Source organism: Dermacentor albipictus, chromosome 4, assembly GCF_038994185.2.
Source record: "Dermacentor albipictus isolate Rhodes 1998 colony chromosome 4, USDA_Dalb.pri_finalv2, whole genome shotgun sequence".
Taxonomy (NCBI): domain Eukaryota; kingdom Metazoa; phylum Arthropoda; class Arachnida; order Ixodida; family Ixodidae; genus Dermacentor; species Dermacentor albipictus.
The window spans coordinates 11,010,710-11,034,018 of NC_091824.1; the positions used below are offsets into that span (position 1 = coordinate 11,010,710).

The following is a 23,309-nucleotide window of genomic DNA, read 5'->3' on the forward strand; positions in this document are numbered from 1 at the left end:
TCGGGAGCAGACGGCGCGTTGGGGGCGGGGCCAGGAGCGCCCTCAATCGGGGGAGGCGCGAAGCAGGTGGCTGTCGACTCGTCGGGACGCCGAGAGATGGCGCCCGCGCTTTCCGGAGGGGCTCCTTGGGCGGCCGGAGGGGAGAGACTCGCAGGTGTTTCGGGAGAAGCGTATCCCCGCAGGCCGGCTGTACCCGGTTTAGAGGCAAACCGGATGTGACGTGAACCAGTGCCGTACTCCCTGCCCCCAGATAGGTACTTGTACGCCTAGGGAAAGACGCTGCTAGGTGCTGCTGCTAAATCCCTGTGGTTTCTGCCGGCTCACGTAGGTTCGTTCGCGTGGTCTTGTTACGCCTCGCTGGATCGTGTTCAGTCATGCCGTCCTTGCGCGGCGTCATTGTCGGCGAGTCAGGTTAAATTCTTTAATAGGTCGCGCCTGCGCCTAATTGAGTCTATTAAAGACTGCACATTCAGTTTTGCTGGCTACAATTCAGTGTGGCTGGCGTGGGCTGTCTCCACGATGCGCTTCGAGCGTGTCGATTTCGCCGTTCTTTATGTTGGCGGAAATGACCGTGAAAGCAACATGGATCTACAAGAAATATGCAACAACATCAAGGTAAGTCTACTGAAATCACAAAATTTGAAACAATAAGCGCTAATAGTTGTGTTTTCTTTTAAATTTTAGGCCTTGATTGTTCAGCGAGACGGCGCCCGTCGCGCTGGTTTTCAAGGTGCTCTCTCGCTGGCTAGAAGATGCTGATGCGGAACAGAAAATGCAAAAACGTCGCTTGCTCAACCGCAAATTGACGGCTACGCTGAAGCGCATGCCGTGTCTGCGGAATTTGAACCCCGAGGTATGGACCCCTTTTTTCCAGCGGCATGCCGTTACGTACCGTCAGGAACACGCTTGGCTTATTTCTGACTCGGTAAAAAGATGTTTCACTTTTTCTCGCTGCTCGCTGCTGAAGAAATGCGGACCGTTTGTCGTAGTTGTCTCCATTACAGGGTGGCATTACTGCGGTGAACCAAGCAAGTGTTGCCGTACATACTGTGCGCACTTCACCCTTTGTTGGGCGGTCGGAAAATATTGGTCCCACTATTCAGGGCAACTTCGCTACTCTAGCGGTGAAGTTAATTTCTACCATTGAACGTTCCCGTGTAGACATGTTTCTGAATCACGTTAAGCACATTTTTTCGTCAATTTCTTTGTCAAACACGCGATAGAGCGGTTGCGCAGATTGTTTACTTCCCTTTCTACAATGTTTGGTTTATTCTGTCGCCGTCCTTCAAACCACCACAGCGGCAAATGGACTCTTTTGATCGAAATTCCGCGTTTTCATAATAGCTGAATTTTGGTGCGGTTAGGTGTCTAAATTTCTCGTGCCCACAGCTACCAAAACAGGTGATCAAATTATTAGCATCGCGAATAAATCGCATTCCTACATATGCAAGCTGCTATATATTTTTGATTGATTGATTGAATAACTTTAATGAGCGGTTCTTAAAACGAAACCCTCTTTGCCTCTTCCTTGCTCAGTGGGTGGTGGCTGCTGCAGTCCTGCCAATATTGGTCACTGTGTATGGCACTGGATATGTGCTGCTTGGCATGTGTCCAAATGGCAACTTGGATTACCTGTTAAGTGCAGCTCAACATGTACCACTGGGTAGACACGTAGAACAAGAGGCAAGAAATTAAGTATACAACAGGAAATTTAAGAAGTCAGCCACAGAGAAGTCGGAAAGTCAGCATCGAAAGCAACCGAGTATGGACAAAAATGGACTAAACGAGACCAGGACATGCATTGTGTGCAGAGTTATAGAAGTGAACGAGTGGTTGCATTTTACTGAACATTACAAAGGCTTCACTTATAACCGATTTTCACATATGCATGGAATCTGCTAACTTTTCTGTGCAAAACTCTACCGGAAAGAATATATTGCATCCATCGGTGTTAGTATATTTCCTAGCATATTTTCTCTTTTTCAGCTAACATACACATCCCCGTTAAATCAAATAGATCACTGTAGATGGCTGCCACAAGCATATTACAAGAACTGTGAATTGGAAGCTGTTAGCTACCTGTGGCACGAAGTCATGCAAGGGTACATGTAGTCTTTGTGTGCACATTGACTTCATGTTTTACTCATTTGACTGGCTCCTATTGCACTCCGGCTGAATAGCAATAACACACAGGCCACTTTACGCTCGAGCTACTCGAAAGCCTGCGAAAGCTGCAGGTACATTCATAAAAGTTCATAAGTACATGGCATTAGTGAAAAAAATTAAAACCTTTTCTGGTACAGCCGTGCGTTGTCGGAAGTGTCTCAATGCATTGCAGTGATTAAACAGGCACATATTGGCTGTACCACTTGGATTTCAGCGTGCACGCGTTGGCTGGATAAAAAATTCTACCATATTTTAACTCCAAACATTTGCTCACGGGTGGAAAGCGCTGTTTCTGTTGTAAATAGATGTGGCTTGCACACAAGGTATGCTGCATGAACAGAAGGTGCTGCAGCCACATAACCTGACCTTTGATCTTCATTATGCTCACAGATTGAAGGGATGGAACTAAGTGCGTGTCTTTTAAATGCTTGATTGCAGCCAGTTAAATTTGCCAACACGGGGGATTCAAACCACTGGTGTCCATCTGCTGTTGGGCTGGATTCTCAATTTAGTGAGAATACTAACCACTGCGTTCATTGGTGCTGACAGATATCAAGTCAATTGTAGCTCGCATTTACTGTATTCCGTTTGTCACCAAAATGCTAGAGAACCACTCGAGATCCTTCGATGTCAGCATCCTCATAATCAGTGGGCACCCCATAAGAAAAATAGGTCAATTTTGGATGGTATCCTTGCAAGTGTGAGAAGGCTAGGCCACAGAAACTCTCGTTTCTGATTTGTGCACTATTCAGCCACGTTAAAATGTGAGGAGCCTAGACATCTAAAAGACGAGGAGCAAGCAAATTGAATGTAGCTACCAAGCAAAAATGTGGAAGCGTAAGCTGTTGATTTTTTACTCTAAAGGCACGTTCACACTGAAGACGGAGCGGCTAAACCGGGCAAAGCTCTTGGCCAGGCGGATAAAAGCAGGCGTTAAACGAGGCAGCAAGCCCGATCGCTCGCGGACCACTTTTTTTCCTGCCTGTCAGAGCTGTCCGCTTTGCTGCAGCCAATGGGAACACCAGACGACGCTGGCGTGTGCGCGATAAGGATGGACGACCGGTGCCACGAGACGGCGACAAGTGCACCACAAAAACGTAAGATACTCCGCCTCGGCGGTGCGGGCAGCCACGCAAGCTGTCCAGTATACAGGGTGTTTCAGCTAACTTGTGCCGAGGCTTTAAAAGAGAAAGACCGAAAGAAACTAGGCCTGCAGTACTCAAATGCAATCAATTCAGTAAACTACCCTTTTGAGCAACTTTAGTACTTACGGCTCATTGAGAGACATCTGCTTTATTTTTTCAAGACAAAAGAAAGTGCACAAAATCGAAAAAAAGTACCATGCAACTATGCACTTTTTAGCAGTGATGAACAATGCGGCGTGCTGACAGGATGTAAAAAATATGCAGTTCCGACACACTGTGAAAATTATGTAAGCAGCTTTCTTTGCTGCTTCTGTTCGTTGATGGCATTTGGCAGTGATGTGTTAAATGTTACCTTGCATGCACCACTTGTGTTCGTAGTACACAGAGCTCACAGGCAGACGTGCGCTCCGATGCTCAAGGTGGTGTTGTGCACCATCCATATCCTGTGAGAGTAGTGGCACTGTCATTCCCTCACATGGCGCATCGCATGGCGGGTGAGGTAGAGAAATCCGTTTATTGAATCCTTAGGAGAAATAGTTGCTGCCACGTCCTGTGCCTGACAGAGCAGTGCCTGCTGGCCACCCAGGCTTCTGTCACGCAGCATGGCCTCCCAGTGTTGCAGTGTAGGGACATTGAAGTTTTGATGCTGGACCACCACTTGCATACTGTCGTTTTGACGGCGTGGTGCTGTATTGCAGTTTTGCATCTGCACATCCTGTGTCAATTGTTGGCATGGACACACTTGCCGTGTTTATTTTTTCAGAAATAGCATAAACATGCCATACCACACCTTGAACTATCATTATATTTTTAGTTTGCCCACAACTGTCACCATGTCTAGTTGTAGTGTTTTTCTTTTAAAGAGACTCCATACGAAAGATGCTTTCTGATGGCATCTTTACCTTCTCGTATGATCATTCAGCGAGCACAAAGTACTGCAGCTTCTGCAATGCTTTTGTCTATTCCTTCCAGGCACACTACTCTCAATCATTAGCGCTGAAATAGAATACCACCTGTTGCTCAAAGCAGCTTCAATATAGATTCTAATCGGAATAGGCAGACTTGTGGCAGTATAGAACTTTCTATAGCCATAAAAGGCAAGCTAGCATAGTGGGGCATCTCAATGCTCGTAAAAGCATTCAACTGCATGTATCTCCAAATAACTAAGCTCAAGCAGACACTGTCAAAATCTGTGCTTGTCACGGTGAGTTGGTGCGGGAACTTGAAGGTGTCGCTTTTCCTTCATTTTTGTGTCTCTTATGTTTTTGCTAAGGCTCTTGCCACAGCAAAGTTGCTCTTGTGGTATTTTAGAAGGGTAATTTACTAATCACCTAGGCGATGTCATTTCCTACATTTGGTTGCACCGTGTGCATCAGTGCAATAAAATGGGTCAAACGGCTTAATACGAGATGTTGCCAGGCCTTTTTGACACGACACTTGTGGATAACATTTTGGTGTGGCTTGGGCGAGACCGACAGAGAGAAATTTACACATACGAGCACAAAGGCCAGGCACTGTTCCCTTGTGGCCTGCACAACCACTAGAATAGCAGCTAGTCTTATCAATTCATACTGAGTATCACAAAGTGGAACATTGCAAGAACTGTAGCTTGGTTGAGACAAGGCACTTACAGCTGCAGCTGAAACATGTGGTGTGATCAACATGTACAAGGTTACAATACTCTTCACCCTTTTTGTATTTAAGACTTTTTAAACTTTGCCCACAATTTGATTACAGCTTTCCAGAGTTCCTTGGAAAATCCTCCCATGCACCTGCCATGTACATTGCCCCCCCCCCTCCTCGATGTGGCATGCAAGATGGCAGCAGCAGCTGTGGAACAGTTGAAGAGGCGAAGGTCCACATTATAATAGGTTGTATGTAAATAAAACTGATCGAACACAACCGATTCGGCTTCCACTTTTGTCAAGACAATTGTCAGCAAACAAATGGAGTAATTTCAGTAGGGCGATACTAATAGTGCATAGAAATTCTTGGAAGCCTCGTCAGCTTTCTTGCTGTTAACAGGCTGTGTTGGTGAGGTGGTTTAGGCAGGGAATGCCAATTCATGAGGGATGGTCATGGCCACCATGTTCAATGTATGTGCAGCATCAATCAGTTCTCTAGACCGAGTGCACTAATGTCATGGCAGGCCAGCACTTCGTCGCATGATATATTTTCAAACCTCGCATGCTTTCTTTGGGGCTCTGAGAAAATTAATGAAGCATGAAACTAAAATTGGCATGTTGCAGTTTTCAATACAACCATCACTGCATTTGTCCATTCTTGAAACAAATTTTATTGTACCAAATGCATACAGAATTGTGGAATATCCGAAGTACATTTTGTTTGTTTTGGTCAAGCAGCTGGCAGAACAAAACCACAAAGTTCCAAAGCAGGAAGGTAACACTTCTTTTGAAGTACACGAGTGCAAAACTTGCCGCCAATTAAAAAAAGAAGGGAGCTGCTACACACCATTTCTTGGTTCTTTTGTGGCTGATGTTTAAAAATCCTTGCTATAGCAAATGCAAAGACATCAAAAACCAACGCACGACAGATATTGGTACTATGGTGTAAAGTAATGAAGATATAATTTTGCATGCACATTATTTCGTCTGAAATAGAGGGATATAGCACAAACGTTGCTCTTCAATCCTAATAAAATATAAGGAACTCGTGGGCTACAAGAGGGCTACGGATGATTGTTGAGGGCCTCGGATTCTGTAATGTGCAGCTATACTTAAGTACACAAGCATTTTTGGAATCTGCCTCTACCTGGGTGCAGCTTTGTGACCTGGAATGAAAAGCCACAGCCATCGAGATCGAGCTGCTGCAGTGGCGACATCACAGTAAAAGGTAAGAGCGAAAAATTAAAACAATAATGTGGCCATGCAACTTGCAACAAATCAGATAGGTCACCTGAAGCTTCTATTTCCAATTTTTCTGGTGTTGCATGGAAGGGCAAAAATCTTGAAAAGTGATAGTGTACGACTTTCATGCATAAACAATTGTGCATATCTACTTTTTTTTAACCATGCAGATATTTAGCAAAAAGTTTTGAGCACGGAGAGCCCGGCGTTTTTGCAAAGGAGTTTCTAGGTGAGGTGGACACACTATGCTGCTAATAATGCGAGTTTCAGAAAATTAATTTTGAAAAATTCAGTCACTTTTTTATTAGTAACTTGGCGGCAGCCTTCTAAATGGCATATTTGGAGGCAGTCGCATGTGAATGCACACCCTTTCTTTTTCTAAATCTCGAAAATTGCACTTATTTTGAGATATTCATTATCGCGCTCAATTGAGTACAATCAAAACTTGGTGCATCCTCCTCCACATCAGGCGGCAGTGCCGTCAAGAAGTGTGGGACAAAGCTTAAATGATAGCCTGACATGGCACACTGACGCACATGCTTGCCAGGCAAAGTGTGTCGTATCAGCAGCTACAATGACTGGCCAAGATGTTTCCATCTGATGAGATAGCGGGACCTTCTTTTCTGCACTCCCAGCACACTCAGTTCCAATATTGCCTCGATTTACCAGTGAAATTCAATGATGAATATCTTGAATTAGGTGCAACTTTCAAGATTTGTAAGAAATGAGAGTGCATTAGAGGAATTCCTCTGCAAGAATGCCACATTTTCCGCGCTCATAACTTGAAAACAAGAAAATCTGTATGGTAATAAAAGACACCCTATACGTATACAGTGTGCATTGGAGCATTTCATGCAACCAATATTCAAGCACCTTCTGTCTACAAAGAATTCATAAAGCAAATTTATGCATTAATACTGGAATCAGTTACGAGCACTGGAAATGCAAACACTGTTAAGAACCCTGGTCACATGCCAGGCATTGTGTTGCTGCTCTCTGCGTAGGGCCTATGAATAAAAACCACCTTCAACATCACACAGTAAGCTACTAATTGCTATGTGTAGGAAGACTTACAGTTCTTCAAATGCAATTATGACCTAGACATTCTAAAGCTTTTCTAATAATGTACTTTTAGTGAACAAGTCCCCAAAACTTGGAACAACTCTGAAGCTATAATGCCATTATTATCTGAAAGATGCACTACATTTTTTTAACGCAGTAAGGAAACATTCATAATCGACAATGCCACCATAGACATGAGTCATATAATATTGCACTGTGTGCAGCAAGGATAGCACAATCTCGCACAAAAGATTAGTCTCTCCCGCAAGCCTTTGAGGCCCCCTTTATTATGTCTCGCTTATGATGCCGTAACATAGTACGAAACCATGATGACGTAACTTATGATCGTGAGTTACTCTTGAAAGAAAGCTTGTGCACACATGCATATTCCTGCATTGTAACTCTGGAGTGCACTTACAGTAAAGACACTGTGAAAAGAAGAAAAATAAGGCCAACAGCAAGAACCAGGCAGCGCAGTGCTATTTGCACCTTCTCGGCTGTTGTCGGTTTAAGTCACCTTTGCTGCAGCAGAGTGGTGTTATGCGGCGAAGCATATTTATCATCATGCAGTGAAGCATATCTGAAGTTAAAGGAGACACTGTCACGGGGCCCCTGCGGGTGCTTATGGTTACCCGACACTAGCTTAAATACCTATACTGTGACCTCTTCATGCATTTGGACAACACCAATCACCATGTGAAAACCTCTGTGTTCACTGCTAATCTCGCCAAGAGCCTAAATTGTTCCAAACTACAAATTTCACCAAGTGGCAAACTTGGCAATGCTTCTGGAACCTCATTCTAAAGTACTTTAATACTACCAGGATGCTTCAATGTCGAACTGGATTAACAACCTGGGATGAAATTGCGCCAGCTTCTAACTTTCTGAATGTTTGCTTCACCTCCTACATCAGTGAGTAGGCAGTGTTCAATTGGCGCTCCCGCTTCACCAAGCAGACGACCGCTGACGAAAGCACAGTGAAGGCGAATAATGAGAGCGCAAGCAAACATTCAGAATGCGAGATCTCGCCCTTGGATTTAGAGAAAGGAAGGGTAATTTCATCACCAAGGAACCGAAGTATGCATTCAAGAACAAAAGCTTCTGAACGGGCCACTTCCACATCAGCACTGTGGAAAGACTCTGATGAGCTTATCAACCAGCAGAAATTTTCACTCGTGGCAGAAATTTTCACTACCACAATCGCAGGTTCAAAGATATTTGCATGATGACATTTTGGTCCAAAATGAAGATCCGTTTGAGCGATGGTGTAAGCGTGGTGCCCGCTGTTGGCTCGGCTTGCGAAGAGCGACCTGCTGATACCAGACACTTAAGCAGCTCTTTTTGATGTCTGAATCGATGGTGACATGCACTAGGTGTCACTGCTCTTCGAACATGTTGAGCTGTTGTCCTTGCTTCATGAAACATTAAGTAACTACAATTATGACATTGTCAAACAAAAGTGTTGTATTAGAGAATTTTGTTAACGACAAAGCATAATATCCCTGTACATTATTTGCTATGCAGTCTATGTAGTATAACTATTTTGCACCTATGGTTGGTGAAAAGAAATGGATTTTTGCAATACCAATAGTATTCATATTTAAAAATATTCGCTTCGCACTTAGGTTTCATTATTCGAATTAGCTTTGAAATTAAAAAATTGATATTTCCACACCCATAGTTTTTACTCAAATACCTGGAGCATAAGTCATTTGAGGACGTAACTTCAGGAATAGCAACAGTATGCCACCAAAGAGTCAACACAGTTCAAATTTTTTTTTACATTCTTTTACAATTGTTTCCTAATGTACATTCATTAAAACCATCTTAAGCCTCAATAATTGACTAAACTAAGCTTTGATAACAGCTGCATGCTTGGAACGAACGGTGCGTGTTCCAGCCACTCTAGGGTAGCAGTTTAGGGTAAAAAATATCTGTTACTTAGGAATGCCACTTGGTGACCTTGTGCAGAGAAACCCCAGCTGGACTTTGCCATCTGAAGCTGCTGCGCACAATGGTTAATCACTGGCTTCTTTGGTCTTCTCGATGGCATCTACTTGCTTGAGAAGCTCGACCTCAATGACGTCTGACCACTGGCAGCACATATTTCTGTTTATCACAGATAAAAATTGCCTATGAGCTCTTATTTCGCCCAAAACACAGACTTTTGCCACATTTAAGAAAGTGGCACTCTCCAAGTCAGTGTGGTCAGCATGTCTGGCATGCACTTTCATCTCCTGCGTCAGAGTGGAGTTACTATCCTAAATTAATGTGCTACAGAGATGACAGAGAGGTTGGCAAAGAAGTTATGTGCCCATACAGAAAGAATGATAATATTTAGGTCTAGTGCAATTCAAAGCCATCTATTTGAGCACCTTGCACCACCAGAGAAATCCTAATGGCTTCCTTTTCTTCCATCTCATAATGTGGGCGGTAACACCCCATTAAATGGTCCCTAAGATGGTTTTTGTCAACCGTGAGGAAATCTCTCACAGAAAACTTGTAGACAGTCTTGATAAGTGTTGTCAGATTACCTTTCAATGTGTCCTTTATCATCACTGTGGTGATCGTAATTTCAATTCATGTGCAGCACTCACACAGTGTGCACTCCTTGCAGACATCTGCAACTAGTGGCAGTTTACCAGCATACTTGAAGGGAGGAAAAAAGAGCATGGCCACACCAACCACATCACAGCATGCGCATACATCAGATGACATTGTGGAACCTAATTCTATGTCAGCAGGAAATGCATGGCTGCTGTCGCTATTTCGAGTGCAAATATTTGTCCCACGGGTACAGAGAAGTCATTATGGCAACCACATAATCCAGGCAGCTTAGTGCTGGGCAACTGCAATATTTATGAAGCAGCACACTGCATTCAAAGCCAGGCACTGTCACACTTGTCTGGGAAAATCGGTGCTTGTATACACAGGGGCTGGACCATTTCAAACCACAGTCACATTGGAACTCTGTCCACTCTCGTAGGGTGCATTTTCTGTGTAGTCACTGCCACTGCAGGAATAATTTTCTTCAAACTGCACAAACAGAAAATTGTAGCACTGTGCTCTGCAGTGCTTGGTGCAAAGGCAGAACAGCCATGAGCCTTCTCCCATCCACAATTCAGAAATCCGCCAATACATAGATGGCTTACAGTGGCATCTGTACAGGCAGCACACACCACCTATATGCTGCCACTTAGATTGCAACACACTGAGGGTCTCCATGCCTTTATGTAAATGCTCAAATATACTACAGGACAGGATCTTTAGGGAATAAAGGTTGTTTCACGGTCCTCATATCTATGCTATGACAAAGCCAACTCCAACTGCACAGGTAGAAATTGCTGTGGAAAATTAAATTTTACAGTTCCATGTACCATATTTTCCATACAGTACTATAGTCTGCAGGATCTAATTTGGGCTGAAAAGCCCCTCTCATTAAGCACCATGGCAAATTTTAGTTATAGGTACATTGGAAGTTGTAAGATGCCGTCAAGGGAGCATTTCCTCAAACAAATATTTCTAATTAGTTTATTATTAAAGGAAATGGAAGAAATTGAAATGTTGCATTTTCACGCTGCCAGGAGGCGAGTGCTAAAAGTGACGGCACTCAACCCCTTTGCCTCCAAGTGATCTTCCTTCATCTTCCCCCATGACGGAGCCAAGGGTTCACGTCACACTCGCATGACGAGCCGTCTTTTCTTTCCTTTTTTTCTTCTCTTCCTTCTTTGCTGTGGGGCACACAGCCAGTGATGGCATTTAACATTGGTTGGCTTACGAAAGTCACGTGCCATGGTTGGTGATATTGCAGGCAGCACGTTTTACATAGAGACATTTGTGCATGTAACCTTGACTCTGGCTGAAGCAGGGCTTCGTTGAGACCGTGATGGCTTTTGTTTAAAATTTCAGTTGTTTTCCCACTGTGCATCATTTTGATAATTTGGAGACAGGATTGTTAGTGTGTGATCTATGCACTGCACTTGTCGGTTTGCAACTTCCAATCTTGGTGAGACGCCTTTTCATATAACAAAGTGCAAATGAACTTCCTGAAGGCATTTGCCTCCTATGTTCAAGGGAAGCAGCCCACATCCGCATACCTTATTCACAGATGTCAATTCTTTTTTTGCTGCTGCTCCATATTAAAGATGGGAACCCAAGACTGTGGAAGTAGCGTGGGCTTGGTGGTCTGGAGCTTACCATTGGTTGTCGGATCGTGCCGCTGACTGCATTTTGCAGCGGCTCATGAGTGCCGAGGGGGCCAGGCAGGAGATACGGCAACAATTCAACGAGTAGCAATGAATGTTTACTTCACATTGTTACGGAGTGGTCAACTCTGCAAGTTTCCCGATGGTGAGCGACAGACATGCTAGTTTGCTCAAAAACTGAAGGCTGAAGTCCATTAGCGAAGACGTCCTTTATAGTGTTTGGAATACCCTCGCTCAAGAAAAGGAGAGAGAAAACACTCTCCAGGCTGGCGGCTGCCGCTCGATACATGGAAGTGTTCAACGAATTTTCTAACCCCCATTGGCTCAGTAGAAGGAAAGGCACTGACATGCGCATACACACGCACACAACGCTGGCATCTTCCCTGCCGAGGACGAAGAGAAAGAACGAATGCACACACGAAGCTTAATCGTCCCACTTGCTGAAGGGAGACAACACTGTGGAGACTAAGCAGACATCAGGGCGTTGTGCAAGCCATGGGTAAGAAGGCGAAAATGCCTGCACAAATGATAAGGTCTTATTGCTATTGGGGCCTCCTAGGCGTTTTCCAACGGTTGCAGGCGGCTCGGCGTATCTAAAGGGTCCAGCCTTTCGCTGTTGCTTTGGTGGCGCGACACAAATCGTTGACCACACAGGCCAGTCATAACATCAGTTAGACTAGTTCTTGTGCACGCTCAAGGACACTGAGCTTGAACGACGCCATGAATGCTCTGTCTTTTCAGTGCTATTAGAACTGTTCTTGTATTTTCTGTGTATACGAAGTCGATTATAAATCTCTTGTGCATTTTGCAACGTGGCCTTAAATATCCAAGCACTGAAACGCAGCCACATGATCAGAGTAAGCAGCATTCACTTGCATATTGTGAGTTGCCAGAATAAATTGAAAATATTGTGCTGCGACTATCATTACTGCGTCATGAAGCAACCAGAAATGACAGTACCATGCTTCACAATGCGACTTTCATTTCTCCCCTGGTGCGCTTGTACTTCTCTGGTCCCCTTTCCACTGTGTAGAGCTCCCAGAAAAGCTTTTCTCAGGACAGGGGACCATACTGTGCGCTCAACCAGGTGGCACCCATCACCACAACATTGCCCCAATCAGTCTCACCTTGTCATCTCTCGTCCTGTCCAGTGACGTTCTTCACATTTCAAGGATGAAGGTTTAGCACTGTGCTTCCGATGACTCTTTAGAGCTCTGGGACAGTGCTTCCGCTGCCAGGGATAATGCTACAGAACAGCGAGTCCACTGACGCAGGTACGCGATGTTTGAAGAGACAAAGATAAAACCTTGTGCAGGCTGTCCGACATGCATATACATCTTTTTCTGCGCCTCTTTCTAAGCAACAATGCTTTCACTGGTGAACAGGAAGGCAGCCTTTGTTTCTTTTTTTCATTATCGTTTCTCAGTTTTACAAGGCCATAAAAAAAATAAGGAAAACAGAAAAGATTGCGAACCAGCCCTGCAATTTTCTTGAATTATTGGAAACGAATATGTGCGAACAGAGGATGCCAAATGAAATGAACAGCCAGGTGCAACAACAAGTGACATCATTCAGGTGGTGCAGGCGGTTTGGGAGGCCCATAAAATGCCTTAATAATGGGATTTATTTGAGCGTGAACATGGTGAGAAGGCTGCTTCTGCCTTGCAGTGGTGTAAAGACTGCTGCATGTCTGGAGGTTAAATGCTCATCATTCTATCATACATGGAAGTATTCCGACTATTTAGTGGAGGCATGGGAAAGCCACTCAAGCCTACATTAGCAAAATGTGTGGTACTGATTACAGCGAACGCACTCCCTCCATGTTCATGCAACCGAATGTAAACATACTGAAAGCTGAGGTGTACCTGACGAGTGTAGCATTGTGATGCTTGCCAACAGCCCATAGGACAGGAAAGGCGAATCCCTGTGCACGCATAGTGAATTCGTCACTACTGTGCATGCTCATTTCGGCAAACTGGCATAACAGATGTATTGCGAGTGCAATATGTGACTGTAAAGCATGTGGCGCGTCTTTGTCACCATAGCTTGAGCTTGGTGAGAATCAAGTGGTTTGATAAATGTACAACAGAGTCAGCAATGGTGGGACAGTTCTTAGAAACTTCACAGCATGCCCGTCTGCCTCTACAATGTAAAAAAAAAATTGGCTTTGATGCAAGAGCCAGATCTTTCTGACTGGGCAACATTCATGCACCAGCTTTGTCAGTTTTTTTTATGCTCCCACTACTTGTGCTGAGGTTGTGAGAAAGGCCTGGAGAGAGTATACAATTGGAGAATCATGTACCTCTTACATTGTGGATGTCCTGGAATTGTGCTAATGCATGAACACCACCACATCTCAAAATGATCGAATGCGACATATTAAAGGCACAAGCACTGTTACCTTATACGCCCTTGGTATGCAGAACCCCAGCACCTTCACCACTTCTAAGGAACCGCTTTATTCTTGCCGAGCTAGAGCTAGCTATGGCGAGGAAGAAGCGACACACTACGTACGGATGAGGAAGATGAAGGAAAGCCACATTGCGCTCACAATATCGCTAACGTGGTAGTTTCCCAAAGGAAGCGGTCACACCACTGCGTATAAAGTGTATGCACAGGGACACTCATGTCTTCCCTGTCAAAGGGATTGGTGGCAAGCACCACAGAGCAGCACTGGTCAGGTGCATTCCAGTTAAATTCTTAAGAATTGAGAAAAGGCCGATTCCACACAAAGCAACGACCTGACACCCTTGCCAACAAATATGTTGAACTGGCATTGAGTTTCAGGTATTTGCGGCCACACATAGGTAAACCAATGGGCAAGGTTCTGACTGTGTTGTAGAAGTCGCGGGGCGCTTTTTTCGTTGCGACGATAGATCGGATTCATTTACAAGTACTGCTCCAGGAGGGCACATGTAACCGGCAAACAGAGGCCTCAGGAGAGCATTAGATTATAATCAAGGAGGCGGCAGGGTACCCAAGGGGTAGCGGAGGGATCAAAACTGGAAGCAGGGCGGTCCCAAACTGGAAGCAGGTTATGTTGCCCCAACCCACGGACCACCCCGACCCCTGCTTTTTTGTCCGCGAAAGCGGACAGCTGATCTTAAAATGCGTCAGAAAATTCGGGAAGTACGACTTACACACAGCCTACGGGCATCATAGATATACTACTATTACGCGCAGGCCTCGGCGAGCCCCAACCCATGGACCAGTCCGGGTTCTAGCTCTGGTGTCCCCGTTACCGATTTGGTGTCCTGGAGACGCCGCCAATAATATGAAATAGTGACACGTTGTTACTAGTAATAAAACACGATTTAAGCCGCTAACGCTACGTTCAGCACTGCCGCGCCCAACAACTTCTGCAACGCCTGTGAGAACTTCGCCAATCAATGGTTGTTCTTGGCAATACTTAGAACTTGTGAATTTTGTGTACCGTTCATGCTTAACTTTGTAGTGCACTGTGGCTTAATGAAGCACTACGCTTGCGTGTAGCATACGTACACATCTTACCTGATAGACGGTGAACGGGGTCTTGTACATATATCCGCTGAAGAAGAAAAGACTACACCTTCACATGTGTTAAAACACATGCCAAACTTGAAAAAACAGACGTACAATGAACCTCCACACGTTAAAATAGCAAAAGAATCACTTAAAAGGCGAAAACTATTGAAAACTTCGCAAGCGCCACGGCAAGCGCAAATCCGCCATTGCTGCTGATATTGATGTTGATCAGGCTGTCCTGGCTGTCCCCTTGCGATCGAGTCGGCAAGCGCGCGGAAGCGCGTTTCTTTATTCTATGGAAGCGCAATTGGCGCAATGTAGCCAAAATAAGTAAATAAAGAAAACTGTGCATCAACTCCAAATACACACACGCAAAAGAAAATAGTCGGGATTCTCTATAGCGACGTTTCCAACCCCTTGACTGATATTTCATACAGCTCGTTGCATTAATTAAAATACCTGCAGTGCATTGTTTTCATAACGCGCAAAAAAAAAAAATTCTGCGCTTAAGTTTACCCGCACAAACACGCGGCGCAAATTCGTAGAACGCCACCAGTGCAGCCCCCACCATCCAAGAATATATATAAAAGACTAGTCAATAATAATAGCATATAATTATAACGTGAGCGTCGGTGCAATCAATGGAGAATTCGATTTTATTTGTTATAGAAAATCAAATGCAATGCAGTAAACAATGGATAGAATTAAGCATACGGCTTCCTGGAGTCTAAAAAAAATCTGCCTTGAAACTTGACATGGTGACGAGGCAAATTGTGGGTATACGATTGAAAATAATTGCTGTAATGTGTTCGCGTATGAGTAAGCTTCTCAAAAGGAGTTTCAAGTGTTTCCATGGTATGGCAAGCTTATATCTTGATTCATAAAGTTTTTTTTTATTCATATTGGTCAATTATGTTTAAAAAGAGAATTGCAAATCCCAATGGTTTTGTTTTTTACCGGGGGAACACAGAGTTGAGCCACTGTTTTGAAACAAACTTTTATTTAAAGGCAGTTACAAGTAACGCCGACACCCTCACTCATGACAAAACAACTTTCACTTGCTGTGTCCAGACACTTGGTTCAAGTTGCATGTAATGCTTCATCTCCAAGCTTTGCGTGGTTCCTTAAAGGCATTGTGAAATCTACACGGTGTTTTTATTTTACACCTCCTCATCTCACAGCACAAGATCTGAAATGCGTGATTAAGAAGAATCAGGCCAGCACATATTCACAGAAACGAACTCTTCACAGTGCAGTTGACAAGTGCAAAAATTACAGCAGAAACTGTCAGTCACATGATATGAGCAAAACATAACTGTTCTTTTTGCGGGAAAGCCTCAGTCCCATGCCGACATTAACCCATATGGTGGTCATCACTGGCAATGTTTGAAAGATTTTCATAAATTAGAGACTGAATGTCTGGAGTATTTATCATAAGGGAAGTAGAAACTCGCACGTCTTCTAAACAGCACTTTGCAGTGCTAAATGTATGCTGGCTATTGATAGTAATAAATAGCATGACTGTTACAACTGTTAAACAAGACAAAAGCTCACAGGAATATGAAGGCTTGAAGTGATAAACAGTGTTTGGAGGGGGAATGTAGCTGTAATGAACCTTTTGACAAAGATTTGTCTTCGTCAGTGCTGCAATTAAGTTCTGCACAGCAATCTTTATGCACGCTTAGCTCACTTTCCCACACCGTCAATGTAGGATGAAGAGGAGAATAAGATAGTGCGTAGAATGAAGTTGAAGTGTAGAAAAGAAATGGGGAGACAGTGAAAGAGAAGGTAGGAGCATTGTTGTAGATTATTCTTCCAAGGTTGCTCTTCCAAAAGAAAAAAAGAAAAATATTAAATGTGTAAGGAAGCATTGCCAATTATTATTCTGCCACCATAAGCACCATAAGGGATGCAATATAAAACTGATCTGATATGTAGAGTGGCCTAAAGCTTTCTGCATAGTCTTTACTATCATTATGACACTGTCTGCTGCAGCCAAATATGCAGAAGTTTTCATTGAGTGCTCATGACCAGAGCAACTTATCCAGACTGCACACAACACCACTGCATATACCCTCTATTTTGGTAATCTGAAAAATAAAAGTTTATTCAAATGGGCAATAAAGAACATCACATGGAACACAACATCTAGATCGAATTATGAGGCATGCCACAGTGCGGGACTCAGTATTATTTTGACCACCTTGGGTTCTGTGATGTGCACTTGAATTCAACTACACGCTTTTTTTTTCATTTCACCACCACTGAAATGCAGCCACCTTTGCTGGGATTGAACCCGCAGGCTTGAGCTCAGCAGTGCAACATCATGACTACTGCGCTACTGAGTGTTTACACAAATTTATAAGTAGCAAAACACATTGGAGGCTTTTGCACACTGAAACACTACACACCGTCCAATGCGCTTCCTATGTACAGACATACTTACCAGCGGCTCATATGACAAGCATGGAGGCGTGCTCTAACACACTACTATCCAACAGCTGCCACATACCAGAGATAACCACTGGGTCTGTACCTATTTTCACTGAACACTTACCAGCAGCTCATACAACAAGCATGGAGGCATCTCTCGTGCTCTAACACACATACTATCCAGCTGTGACATATGGCTGCACACCACAGACAAAAACAGACGGGCTAATCATCAGAGACCACATGTCATGATTTGTTTATATGCGAGCCCTCAACCTGCTTCTATAAGGCATGACAGCACAGCACTACTGCACCACTTCTCTCTTCCTAACTGCACTGGAGGCTTGTTACCAGTAATCGTGCCCTGCTGACGTGGTTATCTCTTCAGTTTCTATGTTGCTGTCCCTAAGCTGTTATTTAAGGACTTCCTTTTGAGCTTCAGTGGGCCTTGAAAGGCTAGATGATGGCTGCGACAATCTAAGGTTTTTTGTAGAGTGAAATCTTAACAGGTGCACAACTTTTTTGTTGGCTGGTTCATTTGAATGGTCTGGCATCTTTCTTTTTGGGTCACTTTCACTTTCCACAAGCATGAAAACTGGCTCAAACAAATTGTTTGCCTTCTCAGCCACACCCTCAGAGACTTCACCATCTGATATTGCCTGTCTGACTGAGTCCATTTTTGCTCTTAAGAGTGTTGAGCTTGACACTGCTTTGGCTGCTTCCAGCTTTGTTATACTCTGTACAATGTGCAATGCCCGACTTGCCTCACATGCTTCTTTGGGTGAGCTCTCATGGGCCTTGTTGCTGCTAGTTGGATTAGCGATGACCACACAGTGACTGTGCTTGCACACACACTGCGCATTCCTTGCACCTCAAAGGACAGCAAGCACCATCTTTCACTTTTGACACTTTATATGAGAGCCCTTTAATAGACTGAGATGGCACAGTTCATATGCCATCTTCATTTATTTTGGCACAAGCTGCCATTTCACTGCCAGACCTGTGGTTCTTCTGAATTGTTCTCAGCTCCTTACCCTTTGCCCCTTTCATCATCTGGCTAGCCCTTTTCATTAAAAAATGATTTGTCAAGTCCATGAGGGCAGAAATTAGTTTGTCACCATGCTTATTCTGTTTTCTCTCCAGCATAGTATGCTTTAACGTCCTGTGCTTGCTCTCAAGGTGCATGTTAGTGTTGACAGCTGCTCTAGTCCTAAAGCGATAGGCCCACTCTTGCAGCCTAACTGCATAGTGGTCTTTGAAGTACTTCAGGAAGTCCCTCAGTTTTTCTTCCTCACTAGAAAGGAATTGCTTAAAATAATCTTCAAATGCCTTTTCCGCGAGGAACTCTAAGAGTAGCCACACACTATGGTAAACATGTGGCCTTAGCTGTCTCTCTACACACTCGAGTGTCTTCTTACGCCAATTGTTATCCACATGCCAGGCACAGAGAAGTTTCTGTTTTGCGGCACCCATGACCCTGGACCATGCTTTGTAGAATTGCGAGGCATCATCAGATATCAATGTCTTAGCGGCCACTTTTTTGGCCATGGCCGACTCCAGATATTTGAAGAATGCTGTCAAAGTTTGCTCGTTCATCTGGTTGCAGATGAAATAAGCTATAGCTACAACTGATGCTACTTTATCTAGCACCAGAAGAGTGGTCAGCTCAAACAGGTACTCTATAGTTCCATGTGTGGAGTCAAGACATACAGTCCCTGCAGGGCCCAATTTTTCTAGTAGCTCCTTCTGAGGCTCTGTCATCAGAACAAGAGCAAAGTCTGCTGAAGAAAATGTACCGCTTGGGTCCACTGCACCTTGTGCCTTGTACAGGCGGACAAGTGTTTCACCTTTTTCTTTCATCACAAGCACCCACATGTCTACACTGACAGCGTCATTAGTGTGACAACGTTCAGGAGCAGCAATGTTAAACTGCCGTTTGATGTTATGCAGGGTTGAGCACTCTGCCAAGTGCACTGGCCTCAGCTTGGATGCCACAGATGTTCTTATTCGCTTTAGAATGGTTTTCATGGGCACACCCCTTTCTAGGTTCTCTGCTACGCTGGCCTTTTCCTTGTCACTCATTCCCAAGTGCTGAATTGCTGGTTTATGACCATAATGGTTTCTTTGATACCTGACTTTTATGGTGGTGCTTTCAGGTGTCGGACTCTGAGTGTTGTCCATTGTGATGGTAATAAATGAAAGACATATCTTACCAGACCTACAGCTCCCCTGACTTTTCTCCCGAGGGTCACTGTGACCTTCCTTCTTCCTTGCCTCACATGATCTATTACAGTAATAGTGGATCCTTGTCTCTCCACTGGCCAGCTTTTTGGGGTCCCTGGGCAAAATGAACCAGCAGTTCTCGCTACCCTCTTCTTCTGCTTTCCATTCATGAAATTCTGTAATAAAAGCACAAAATAGCATTAGATGGTGACAAGTACTTTGGGGAGAGAGATGCAAACAAAAATAATCACTTTGAAGGCTTTGGACACGGGCTAACGTAGCATTTATTTTACTCCCTCACCTTCAACTCGACTGTGTCATGAGGTCGCCCTTGATATTGCTCAAATTTCTGTTAAAATTGAATTTCAAATATGCAATACGCCATAACTTCAAAAAATTTATCATATTAGTTTTGTTTTAATAAGAATCAAGTATGAAACTTAAGCATGATCTATGCTCACTCCATCCTCAATATTGAATCAGACTGTACATTCACAGCAATGCTGTTACGATAAGACAAAGACGAACTGAGAGCACGTGGTGCAAGCTACGCCCCAGAACAGTGTGAATCCCTTCCCTCAGTTTCTTCTTGAAAAGCTCCTTCTTTTCAAGAAGAGCTTGAATTTTTACTCTAGATAGGGGCTTGGCGAGGGAGTGTTCCATGGTCACGTGGTTATGATCTGGCTTGGGCATGCGCCTGGTTCGAAGAGGCAGCATTATGTGTGATTTCAATAAACCAGTTGCTAATCTGCGTTCGTCCTGTCTTCTTCTACGTTGGTGTCTTTTCCCAAGCGCAGTTTAAGTTCACAAAAAGATGTCTTACCAAGTAGCCTCCTAACACACTCTTCTTAAAGAAAAAAGGATTGCGCGTGCGTCAAATTTGGCTCTATTTTATGAAATCTACAACCAGAGTCCTTCAATTGAAGGACCGTGGTACTACTAAAGAATTTTCCCAAAGTACGCCGGGAGACCAAGCCGCTGACAGCCGCAATTGCAAGTGTATTGCGGTCGGCACTGAGGCGAAGACTGTACCACGCACGCAAGTAGCGCAAAGCAACGTGAGAACGCAGAGCAAATCCCTCCTCTCGTTTAAGAAAAAAAAAAGAAGGGGGGGGGGGAGGGTGCGCGAGCGTCACATTTCGCTCTATTCTATGAAATGTACTACTAAAGAGTTTGCCAACAATACTCTGGGAAACCATCCCGGCGACATCCGCAAATTCAAGTATGGTCCCGGTTCTGCGTCTCTGCCGCATTGCAACGTGCATTGAGGCGAAGACTAGGCCACGCACGCATGTGGCACAGAGCAACGTCAGAACGCAGAACAGCTTACTCCTGTCGCTTAAAAAAAAAGAAAAAAAGATGTGCAAACGTCAAATTTCACTCCACTTGCTGGGCAGGAAAGCAGACCATGCCAAACGTATGTCATGTAGCGCATCGCTGGGAGCGCGCACACATGACTATACTATATATAGATGGTTAAACAAACAAATTATATTTAACGAGGATACAAACTTCAACATACCCCAAGGAAATAAATTAGGCACGTGCGCAAAAGATACTCTTCGCGAAACAGATGGAGAAAGAAAAAACAAAGGCCCGCAAGTTATAAACAACTGCTTTTGGAGGCACACTGCGCAACAAGAAATTTAAAAAAGTCCGACATATAATATTGCGTTTAAACGTCATTTGCTTACGATGACTGAGAATAAACTTAATAAAACTGTTCCTCACCCTTATTGTTCCGGAACACAGGTGCACGTAGTCAGCCTCGAAGTTGTGCGCAGCGATCTGGTGCACCGAATACTTCTCCATTGTAGGCAGCGAAGTGCCACATACGTCGCATTTCATCAATTTCTTGACATCCACGACCATTTTGTGAACGTTCCTGATGTGTTGCAGCATGTTCTTCCTCTATATGAATAGTTTGCTGGGAAATTCGCATCGACGATTGTCACAGACGTGCGCCATTCCGAAGCGGAGTAGGCGGCGTTTGGAAGCACGTGGTTTCTGTGTGACTGCACGCATATTCCTGCTGCCAAGCGCGTGCACCCAGCGCCGGCCATAATCCGGCAGCAATACAGGGAAGAAACCTCCCCAATCATGTGACACACTAGGTATTCATTCGCCCCATAGGGACAGTTGGAAACCAACTTAGGGAAACAACATCCGGGAACGCAGGGTCACGTGGATGCTGCCTTCTATCGTTCACCGGCCTCAGCCGGCCTGCGGGGAAACGCATGTGTTTCGGGGAGGGTTGGCGAAATGGCGCTGCCCAGGTCTCCTTGCTCCACGTGGCTGCTGGCTGCAACGTGCTGCTCCGAGCTGGGGGGAGTGCTCTGCGGTTGCTTACGACGCGTGTTGTCCTCGTCATCGTCGCTCTCCGCTTCGCGAGCTCGTTTTCTCGAGCTCGACAGATCCATGTCCTCGTCGTCGGAGGAGGGCAAGGGGATTGAGGCATGGGGCTCCTCGTGTGGGGTTTTCTGGGGTGTCCTCAGGTGGTGGGGAAACCATGGGTGGAGTGGTGGTGCTGGCTAGGTGTTTGAGCCACTGGCCCAGCATGCGAGTGGCACGGATTTCAAGGTCTTCCCTTGCCCGGAGTTCGTCCAGTGACGCGGGGCCGAGTGTCACCATGCTTAGACTGGCGTGGCGACGATGGCGAACGCGTGGCGGGCGCTCTCCAGGCGAGGCGAAATCCATGATGTGCTTTGCTGTCGGTCCGTAGAGAGTCAGGAAAGCGAATCCATTGCTACTGCTTCGTATCAATCAGGAGAGGGAATTCTCTAGCTGCTGCTTCGAAGCGAGTCAGGAAAGCTTGCTGCTGCTTCGAAGCGAGTCAGGAAAGCGAATCTGCTGCTGCTTCGAAGCGAGTCAGGAAAGCCCAAAAACTACTCGAACTATCCCTTAAATAAGTTTGCACAGCATCCATGAGACACTTTTCTCCACCAATGGGCTACTTTGTTACTCCGACCAATCAGGCAAGCCGACATCATCCAATGAGCGTCAGAGTTCAAGGGGTCAAGAAGTGGTCGCGTCAACACTCCGTACACAAAAGCACTCTGACCATAACTAATCGGCTTTTGACAGCCGAGCGTGGGACGAAGATGCGTCATGATGTCTCAGGTGCGGCGGCGGCGGCCGGGCGCCGTCGCTCTTATTTCTGGACAAAGGCTTATCCCCGCGTTGAGCAGCCCACAAAATTCCCCGAAAGCAAGCAAAGCGGCCCGCGCTATACACTTTTCGCGACAATATGCACCCCGAGCATGACAAAGGGCGGCGCAAAGCCCGTGTACGATACATTGGCCGCATGCTTTCAAGCACCCCGGAAACACATACTTTATACACGGACACATCACGCACTCAAGAGGGCTATACCTCGCTAGTTTTGGATGGCACCGAATCCCTGAGAAACTGTGCTGCAATGCGCGGAACAAATGCCGCTTACGGAGAAATTCTCGGTGTTGCTCTTGCAATTCGATACGCCATCCGTGTTCCTGAAGAAGTGTATATATTGACGGACTCGCAACAGGCATGCCGGGCGTACCTATCAGTACATAGCATCGCGAGAGCGGCGCACCAAATTCTCAAACAGATCCCGCAAAATACACCAACCACACCTCCCCGCATCCACTTACTCTGGACCCCTGGTCATACCTCGCTGCCGGGTAACGAACGCGCACATGCGGTTGCCCGAGAAATTTCCCTCC

At 45.0% G+C, this 23,309-nt stretch overlaps 1 protein-coding gene and 1 long non-coding RNA gene across 3 annotated transcripts; one reads left to right on the forward strand and one right to left on the reverse strand.

Annotated features, from left to right (window-relative positions):
- The first annotated feature begins 210 nt into the window (after nt 1-210).
- Nucleotides 211-3,159, forward strand: LOC139059029 (uncharacterized). Its single transcript, XR_011513813.1, has 3 exons — nt 211-615; nt 685-853; nt 3,031-3,159. It is a non-coding gene; the product is annotated as an uncharacterized lncRNA (long non-coding RNA).
- Nucleotides 3,160-15,927: 12,768 nt separating this feature from the next.
- Nucleotides 15,928-21,670, reverse strand: LOC139059030 (uncharacterized). Of its 2 annotated transcripts, none has more exons than XM_070536835.1 (2): nt 21,337-21,670; nt 15,928-19,720 (listed from the first exon to the last, which is right to left on the reverse strand). In XM_070536835.1, exon 2 carries the CDS (start codon nt 19,561-19,563, stop codon nt 18,331-18,333), a length of 1,233 nt encoding a protein of 410 aa, XP_070392936.1. In that variant the 5' UTR covers nt 19,564-19,720; nt 21,337-21,670; the 3' UTR covers nt 15,928-18,330. The 2 variants fall into 2 exon arrangements, with proteins under 2 accessions (XP_070392936.1, XP_070392935.1); XM_070536834.1 differs by having other exon boundaries at nt 15,928-19,781.
- Between the last annotated feature and the right edge of the window lie 1,639 nt (nt 21,671-23,309).